The sequence below is a fragment of the Mus caroli genome, chromosome 5 (genome assembly GCF_900094665.2).
Source record: "Mus caroli chromosome 5, CAROLI_EIJ_v1.1, whole genome shotgun sequence".
NCBI lineage: Eukaryota > Metazoa > Chordata > Mammalia > Rodentia > Muridae > Mus > Mus caroli.
Genome location: NC_034574.1, coordinates 27420594 through 27430462, shown reverse-complemented (window position 1 = coordinate 27430462; position 9869 = coordinate 27420594). Strand labels below are relative to the sequence as shown.

The 9869-nt window shown below is 40.6% G+C and overlaps 1 protein-coding gene across 1 annotated transcript in view; it reads right to left on the bottom strand.

The window, feature by feature from the left end:
* Enosf1 (enolase superfamily member 1) overlaps window positions 1–9007 on the bottom strand; it is a 15597-nt gene extending 6590 nt beyond the window's left edge. Inside the window, 6 exon segments of the mRNA XM_021162209.1 lie at window positions 354–375; window positions 3288–3374; window positions 3783–3821; window positions 3945–4017; window positions 6450–6574; window positions 8935–9007. Of these exon segments, the coding sequence (XP_021017868.1) occupies window positions 354–375; window positions 3288–3374; window positions 3783–3821; window positions 3945–4017; window positions 6450–6574; window positions 8935–9007 (419 nt within the window).
* Between the last annotated feature and the right edge of the window lie 862 nt (window positions 9008–9869).

Sequence of the window (9869 nt, the reverse complement as noted above, 5' to 3'; positions counted from 1 at the left end):
GTGAGACACGCCTCTCCTAGGCCTATATAAAGCAGCACCAGGGCTGGGCTGGGGGTCTTTTCGCCTCTGCAATCAAGCTCTCCCAATAAACGCGTGCAGAAGGATCCTGTTGCAGCGTCGTTCTTGCTGGTCGAGTCGGACGCGCGCAAGACTCTTCCATATGTGATATTCTAGAATTCTAAGTAGATTCACACCTTGTCTTTAGAGAGAATATGCCCGGTCTAGGTTGAAGCAACTAGACTAGTTGCTTCAGGCATTACTGATGAGATTTAGTCTTTGGCTCCTCTTCACATATTCAGCCTCTTAGTGTTGTTCGTTAGGAAGTTAAGTCCACCATTACATAGATAACTTACCTGGTCCAGCCATCTCTCAGAGCTGTGAGGAAAGGAGTGCATCTCTCATTTGATATTGGTACAATGAGCCATGCTCCCCCGACCTGATAGTACTTCAGTAGTTTCTTATCTTGGTTTCACAAACACTATGGTTGTAGTATAACCCAGAGGAACAAAGCATGTATTGTTTAAAGATAGAAGCAGTTTGGCTAACAGCATCACTCTAGTTGTGAAGTGGCTTTCTTTCCTTATCTCTGTGGGAAACATTCCTTTAAACTGTCATAACATTCCAAGGGATGATGCAGTATGAATGTCCTTCTTTGTAAAGCTAGGATTCTCTGTGGCATCCACTGAATTAACACATGTAAGAGTAGGAAGCAGAAGCCAGCGTTCTCTCTGTCTCCTTTGTCTTGGCTCTATGTGAATACAATAGAATGAGAAAGTTCCAGATCAGTTCTCAAGGGTTTGCTTAGCCCTGGGTTTAAAAATGTATATAACATATAAATATATATAAAACATATATAATGTGGTCAGAATAATAAATGACCATGTGCTAGCTGTGGAACGCTTAGAGCTTTATCTGAATCTTCAAAAGTGTCTTTTAAGAGAAAGGGTATTATGTTCCTACTTCACAGAAAGAAAATTGAAGCTCAGTATGGTTAAATGACTTGCTGGTTTTAGATGCCTATACATGTATAGAATCAAAGGTAGGCTGTCACCTTCAGAAGTTGAAACTCACAAAGCCAGTCAGTGTGAATAAATAGCTTTATTTTCTCTCATGTAAGGTGGCCTTGGATACAGAATTATGTAAAAAAGATAATGGGAAACAGCAAAACTCTCCCAGAAAGCCAGTGTGCTATAAGGACATACATTCTGGCATTTGCCCCCTTCTGCACTCTACCTTCTCATATTATTTCCTAACAAATAGCACCTAAAACACAGACTCTCCTTAGTGATAGTGATTTTTGTATACCAATAAATTGACCCTAAAAAATTAGTCCCTTCTTTGTTGGTCACAATTAGACCAAGCTATAAGCAAAGGGTTGGAACTTTTAGTCCTACCCTGAAACTTCTAGAGAGAGAAAGGTTGATGGTTGAATTGCTTACCAATGACTCCTCTGTAAAAGTCCAGAAGGACAGAGTCCAGGAAACTTAGAGAGAGAAAGGTTGATGGTTGAATTGCTTACCAATGACTCCTCTGTAAAAGTCCAGAAGGACAGAGTCCAGGAAACTTGTTATTAGGCTAGTGAACATGTTATAGTACCTGGAAGCATGCTGAGAGGGAAAACTACATACTGCCACCTCTCCACACTTTGTTCTGTGGATCCACTTTACCTGGCTCTTCCTAAATTACATCTTTTAAAATGAACTGATGAATGCAAATCAAGGGTTCTGTGAGCTATTCTAGGGAATAATAAAACTCAGTGGTTTGGATTGTAGAAATCTGTGTTCTAGCTGCTGTAGGTCAGAAACTCAAGTGATATACTGGACTTGCACAATTGGAGAGTGAAAAAGATTATGCCATGGAAACTAAATTGTTGTCCAAGGAGAGTGGTGTGTGTGTGTGTCCATTTATCTGGTGTCAGAGCCAAGTATGATGATAGTGGTATGAAATATACATGAACTAGCTTGTTTCTTCTGTTTGGACCTGTCTGTAAAGCCAGGTTTAAAAGCTTACATGTGACTCGGTTCCCTCACTCAGGATGACATCCTCCACATCCATCCATTTGCCCAAGAATATCATAAATTCACTGTTTTTAATAGCTGAGTAGTACTCAATTGTGTAAATGTACCACATTTTATGTATCCATTCCTCTATTGAGGGACATCTGGGTTGTTTCCAGCTTCTGGCTATTATAAATAAAGCTGCTATAAACATAGTGGAGCATGTGTCCTTATTACAAGTTGGAGCCTCTTCTGGGTATATGTCCAGGAGAGGTATTGCTGGGTCCTCAGGTAGTACTATGTCCAGTTTTCTGAGGAACCGCAAAACTGATTTCCAGAGTGGTTATAGCAGATTGCAATCCCACCAGCAATGGAGGAGTGTTTCTCTTTCTCCACATCCTCACCAGCATCTGCTGTCACCTGAATTTTTAATCTTAGCCATTCTGACTGGTGTGAGGTAGAATCTCATTATTGTTTTGATTTACATTTCCCTGATGATTAAGGATGTTGAACATTTCTTTAGGTGCTTCTCAGCCATTTGGTATTTCTCAGTGAATACCCAAGATACAATTCACAAACCACATGAAACTCAAGAAGAAGGAAGACCAAAGTGTGGATACTTTGATCCTTCTTAGAAGGGGGAACAAAATATCCATGGAAGGAGTTACAGAGACAAAGTGTGGAGCAGATACTGAAAAATGACCACTCAGAGAGTGCCCCACCTGGGGATCCATCCCATATACAATCACCAAACCCAGACACTATTGTGGATGCCAACAAGTGTTTGCTGACAGGAGCCTGATATAGCTCTCTCCTGAGAGGCTCTGCTCGTGCCTGACAAATACAAAAGTGGATGCTCACAGCTATCCATTGGACTGAGCACAGGGTCCCCAATGAAGGAGCTAGAGAAAGGACCCAAGGAGCCAAGGGGGTTTGTAGCCCCATAGGAGGAACAACAATATGAGCTAGCCAGCACCCCTTGAGCTCCCAGGGACTAAACCACCAACCAAAGAGTACACATGGGACTTATGGCTCTAGCTGCATATGTAACAGATGATGGCCTAGTTGGTCATCAATGGGAGGAGAGGCCTTTGGTCATGTGAAGGCTCTACACCAGTGTAGGGGAATGCCAGGGCTAGGAATCAGGAGTGGGTAGGTTGGTGAGCAGGGGAAGGGGAATGGGATAAGGGGTTTTCGGATGGGAAACCAGGAAAGGAGATAACATTTGAAATGTAAATAAAGAAAATGTCTCATAAAAAAAGAAAGAAAACCCAAGGGAAAAAAAAGAACTTTCCTGTTTCAGTGTGCTGTCTGAATAGCCCAGCAAGGCACACGATGTATTGTAGGCAGGGTAGCCACGTCTCAGAATTAGTTCTTCTGGAAAACACAGATCTTATAACATTTGAGACTCCAGAGAACTTCAGATTTAGAATGATCTGGGACTAAGTTGTTTCCCAAAGGATATCTAGTTGTCTTCCTGGTTGCCCTCTTACTACTTACTGCCATAAGTCTGCCTCCTGGTGTATCAAGCTGGACAATGAGGATATTTGCTGAATACCCTGCTCTTTAAAGCTCCCTATCCCACAGTGCAACACAAAGCAAAACCTTCTTGAATGGTTGTTGAACTGAGCCCTCTAACACATTACATTAGATGGCCTCTTCACCCACATTTACATATATGACTGAGGGTCTGCCACTAAGTACAGAGTATGTGTAACCCAGAAGACAGGGATGTTCAAAAGTAGGCACTGATAGCACAGAGAAGGACATTTCCCCACAACGTACCTCTTTCTTTTTTACCAAGTTGACTGTTCTGCAGTATTTCTTGTGGTGGGGGGTGGGCAGAGAGCATAAATCCCTCCTTTAGACAATGAGTCTGCATCTGCTGTATGTACTCCTAGGTAAGCACCAGGATACTGCCAGACCCACGGCATACACAAAACTCACCATATGCATCCTCTTCTGTCAAGACATCAGTGATGTACCTGAAATTAATGCAGGACAACAGCATCTCTGGATTCTGGTGGCATAGGAGAAAGGCTGATTTCAATCCATAGGCAGATTATTTAGCGATGCTTACACTAATCTCCTGGGCTTATCTTTTCCAGGAAGGGATCTTTGGGATCAATATGTCTGTCTGGCCCTGTCATTCCTTAGAACTGAACATTTTAGAATTTATTGTTGCTCTTCATGAGCTCTCAGTGCCTCCACACCTCCTGTCCTAAATTCTACACCCTCCCTCTGTCCTATTCTTTCCAATTAACCTGACTTCTTGGCCATAGGGCCTTGACCAACTGAACATTCAGTACAAAGTAAAGGAGTCCCTCTTTGAGTCCCTCTCTGAATCTGTTCTTCCTGTGATGTTGAACTTTCACTGAAGTATGAGATGACGAAGGTAGTCCTGGAGCAGCAAAGCAGAGTGGAGAAAGGCTGCTTTCAGTCAGGCCACTCAGGACAGCCCTGGGTCTCCAGAGAGTGACTATGGCCATCTTCCTGCCAACAGGAGGAGAAGTGGTACACTAATCCTCCTGAAGAATGCTGGCCATGCTCTAGGACTACTTTCTCATACCCCCTCACCACTACACCCTGCTGGACTCCAAATTCTTTTCATGACTACAAGCTATATCCATGTGAAAGGCTGACCTTTCCATATCCTTTGCTTCAGATGGTCCCATGATACCCTCAGCCTATTTGAAAGAAGCTGTGAGTGTACCTTGACTTCATCTGATCCCTTGCCCCCAAATCTTCAAGGCCCATGTTCATTGTTTTTTTTCCTTCATTTTACTGTCAAATAATAATGGGAGCCTTTATTTGTGGGCCCTCAGAAGTCACTTGGAATCAGCTGCCACTCACATTGATAAGCAACGTGCTCAAGGTCACTCAGTTACTTATTAAGGAAGCCTGGACTGAAAGTCTGATCTACTTGGGACTGAAGGTCCCTCTGCTTTAGCAGGCTAAACTAGCGCAAATAATTTTTTTTCAATCCATCCCATAATCAGCCACCAAATGCAGACACTATTGCATATGCCAGAAAGATTTTGCTGAAAGGACCCTGTATAGCTGTCTCTTGTGAGGCTATGCCAGTGCCTGGCAAATACAGAAGTGGATGCTCAGAGTCATCTATAGGTTGGAATACAGGGCCCCCAATGGAGGAGCTAGAGAAAGTACCCAAGGAGCTGAAGGGATCTGCAACCCTATAGGGGGAACAACAATATGAACTAACCAGTACCCCAGAGCTTGTGTCTCTAGCTGCATATGTAGCAGAAGATGGCCTAGTCGGCCATCCTTGGGAGGAGAGGCCCCTTGGTCTTGCAAACTTTATCTGCCTCAGTACAGGGGAAGGCCAGGGCCAAGAAGTGGGAGTGGGTGGGTAGGGGAGCAGGGTGGGGGGAGGATATAGGGGAATTTTGGGATAGCATTTGAAATGTAAATGAAGTAAATAAATACCTAATAAAAATGGAAAAAAATACAAGTTAAGGAAACTGAAAGTACATTCTCTTGTGCCTATGTCTTCATAGAAGGGAAATTGAATAGAGTTAGAAAAGAGAAACTTGGTATCATGAGACAGGGAAAATTCTGTATTACTGGAGTTAGAGTCCTTTCTTTAGTTCTTTATTTTTTCTTGTTTTGACCTTATGGTTCATATACTGACCTATGTATATATGAAACCATGATGCCCTTCTACGTCCTTAGTTTTCCCTTATATTTTCTACCCTACCATGCCCGTACTATCCACATCCTCCCCCACCCCCAAGAGGGTTGCCCATATGGACTCTATTTTTTAGACCTCTTTATTTTGTCTCTTTGAAACAGATTTTCACTCTGTAGCCCAAGTTGGTCTCAAACCTGTGGTGCTCACATTCTAAGTGCAGAGACTTACAGGCATAAACCACCACCACAGGCCTGGCTGCACTCTCTCTCTAGACGGTGGGCACTTGGTGTGTAATAGCTAGCTTTCTTGAGATCCAGATGCATTCAGATTCAAGTCTCATAGAAAAGAACTGCCTATTTCAAAACACTGATCATCTAAACGGCTCAAGCCTTAATTTAACTGAATGAAATTGTTTATGAAAATTTGAAAATCCTTCTCTACTTTTATATTTGTTACAATCAAAGGACATCATAGACTGTAAAAATCATTATTTATAAATATAAATGTTTTTATAAAACATATCCCTGAACTGGAGAAATAGCTCAGAGGATAAGGGCACTTGCTGATCTTTCACAGAACTAAGTTTGATTCCTAGTACTCACATCAGGTGACTCACAAACTCCATAACATCTGACACCCTCTTCTGGCCTACATAGGTGCACATGAAGAGACACACACAGACACAGACACAGACACAGACACACAGACACAGACACAGACACAGACAGACAGACAGAAAGACACACACACACACACACACACACACACACACACACACCTTTTAAAACAAAACAAAATACATCTCTTAGCAGTCTGAGCTGCCCATCACATGAGAGCTCTCTGCATAAGCCTCTAAAGTCACCAGCAATATCTCTGAGATCCTTCTGAAGGACATAGTAGATAAGGGCATTCACAGCACTGACAACTATCAAAATAGGATTTCATTCTTGTTCATGTTTTAATATGCAGTCAGGAAACCGAGACTCTAATATATCATGAGCAAATTAGTATGGGCATTTTATGAAAATAACTAAAATGCAAAAAATCCCCATATACTTTGTAAAATTTCAAAATGTATCTGTGCCTACAATAGCTAAGAACTAAACACAACTACAACACCTGAGTTGAGCAAAAATATTTTGATAAGCAAAATCATAGCCTTGAAAGTTTAAATCTTATGCCCAAATTATTTTCCTATTTACTGGATAATGTGCTGAGCAGTGAGATTCAAAGCTAGACCTTGTTAATTCATTGTTCTGAAAGGATAAGAACACTCTGACTTACATAGCATTTAAATTGATTTTAAATGCTGCCAAGTAAAGATAATCACTTCACAACAACATACAGTACTGAAGATAAATTACTTGCGCATAATATACTTTCATAAAATGTTAAAGTGTATGAGAATACCATCATAGCATTAAAGTTTCCCCCATGACTTATATTACATGTTTTCACATACAGTTTGGAGGTTAAACATAATTTGGGTCAGCATCACCATCCATTATGTATTTCTGGTGCTTTAAAAGGCTTCATTGTGTTATTTGAAGAGGTCCTAGAGGGAACTCATGGTAGGACACCTGTCTCATGTGTGCAAGTGAAAGCCTTTTCCAGACTTTGTTCTTTCTAGGACACATTTAGTCCATGTGTCAAAGACTGAAATAATCGTGCCATTAATTTGCTTCCAAAGCAATTAATTCATTACAAAACACTTTGATAATTTTGTTTGGTATTGTATTATTTCCACAGTAAACCTTTAGGTCATTTAATAGAATAGCTATAGGGGTACAGTTTTACTGTCAATAATATTTAAGAGGAAAACATTTTGAAAGCAGCACCATGTCAGGTGTGCCTGGCCTCTGACTAACACAGCTTTCTAGTGATTACACACTTGCTGATGGATGCAGCACTTAGGACTGAACCAGCCATTCTGGGTTCCCCTAAGGGCTATTGTTAATGGAATACACAATCATTCTAGTTAGGATATTTATGCCAATTAAAACTATAAGAACACAGATTCCTCCTCATTCCTTGATGGTTGATGTTCTTGTATTAAAACAAAAATCTAAAGTAATTTAGTGATTAACAGTGAAGTTTTTATTATCTACTTCAAACTCTGGCCTCAAAGCTTTGATTGCTGCTATAAATCACTGGGTAAAGCAGCCTATGGTTGTATCACAATAGCAAATGTATTTAACAAAAGCTAAGAATGATCTCAATGGCTATGACTCAAAAGAGTGCATGGAAGAAACCATAGTGAAAAATTCATCTATGTGTATTTTCCTTGCTTGACATGAAGGTGCTGCAAAAATTAACTAAAATTTTCTATATTCAATATATATTTAGGTTGTGGTGTTTTGGCTCTAGCATGGGGAAATTCATATGTCAAAAATTAGGCTTAAAGGCAGATTCTTGGTGACTAAACCCAAGAGTTTTCTCCTGCAAGATGAGTTGGGGAGAAAAAAAAAGCATTCAACAAAAAGACCAGAAATCAACATTCTGAAAAAAGACGTCTTTGGTATATTCTATACATTAATATAACCTGCTTTACCAGTTTCTTGGTCACACATACATATTTATACTCTTAAGTAATGAGGAACACACTATTTTTCTTTCTTATTTTGGGATGTTATGGTTAACTTAAAATAATAACTTAATAAATGGGTTGATAAAGGTTGCAGGAAGAATCATGCTGAATTAATACATTTCTTTGATTCAAGTTCACAGTGAGTCCCAAAAAATACATAGGAAGATCAAATTTTAAATGGATTCTATCTGAATGTGGTCTGGAAAGTGTGGAAGCCTTTTTTATATTAGTACAAAAGGAACATGTATCAAAACCACAAGGAGATCCCTATTCTAAGATCTCCATCAGGATTGTGGGTAGGGCAGGTAATGCCATCTTAGGACAACAGAACAGCAGCATCTCCTCTGGTTTAGTGTTCAACTTCAAACACTTGCCCTTTAACAGAATGGTTTCAGTGGCCTGCCCCCGGTTTTATAAACTCACTGTGTAGATTATGAAATGTGTTAGGATTGTGCTATATATAGTATGCAGTATGGACAAAGACAGCAACTTCATAAAATGCTTACTCAGCACTCAGGCACAATTAAAGTTGCAGAAAGGCAGAAACAGCTCACGAATCTACCTTGATCACAGTCACTACCTCGTGGGAAACTTTTAGAGGAGACCCTTGACTTACGGGGAAAGTCGGAGGTGGGGAGGAGTTGCTGAATCTGGTCTCCTCCTTTACCCAGCAGATAGGTTTCATGAACACTTCCGACTCACCTCTGTTCTAAAACCTTCCCCAAGCCTTCGGTGAGGGAAAGAAATCTTCTCTGTGCAGTTTAGATACATTTATTTTATTTTATTTTTAAATTTTATTTATTTATTTATTTATTTATTTATTTATTTATTTATTTAAGGGACAGGGTTTCTCTATATAGCCCTGGCTGTCCTGGAATTCACTTTGTAGACCAGGCTAGCCTCGAACTCAGAAATCCGCCTGCTTCTACTTCCCAAGTGCTGGGATTAAAGGCGTGTGCCACCACGCCCAGCGATACATTTTTTTTTAATAGCTTTAAAAGTATATTAATTCTTGTTTTGAGTTCCTTTTTCTTATTGGATATTTTATTTACTTACATTTCAAATGAAGTATGTTAGTTCTTAAGTGATTGGGGATGCAATCTCAGTCAAGCCCTTGGTGAATAAAATGATTAGCAACCAAAGGCCAGGCTTCCTTCTTTTTTTTTTTTTTTTTTTTTAAATTGGGTATTTATTTCAATTCCATTTCCAATGCTATCCCTAAAGTCCCCCACACGCTCCCCCACCCACCCACTCCCACTTCTTGGCCCTGGGGATCCCCTGTACTGAGGCATATAAAGTTTGCACGACCAATGGGCCTCTCTTTTCACTGATGGCCGACTAGGCCATCTTCTGATTCATATGCAGCTAGAGACATGAGCTCCAAGGGGGGTATTGGTTAGTTCATATTGTTGTTCCACCAATAGGATTGCAGATCCCTTCAGCTCCTTGAGTATTTTCCCTAGCTCCTCCATTGGGGGCCCTATGATCCATCCAATAGCTGACTGTGAGCATCCACTTCTGTGTTTGCCAGGCCCCNGCATAGTCTCACAAGAGACAGCCATATCTGGGTCCTTTTAGCAAAATCTTGCTAGTGTATACAATGGTGTCAGCGTTTGGAGGCTGATTATAGGAT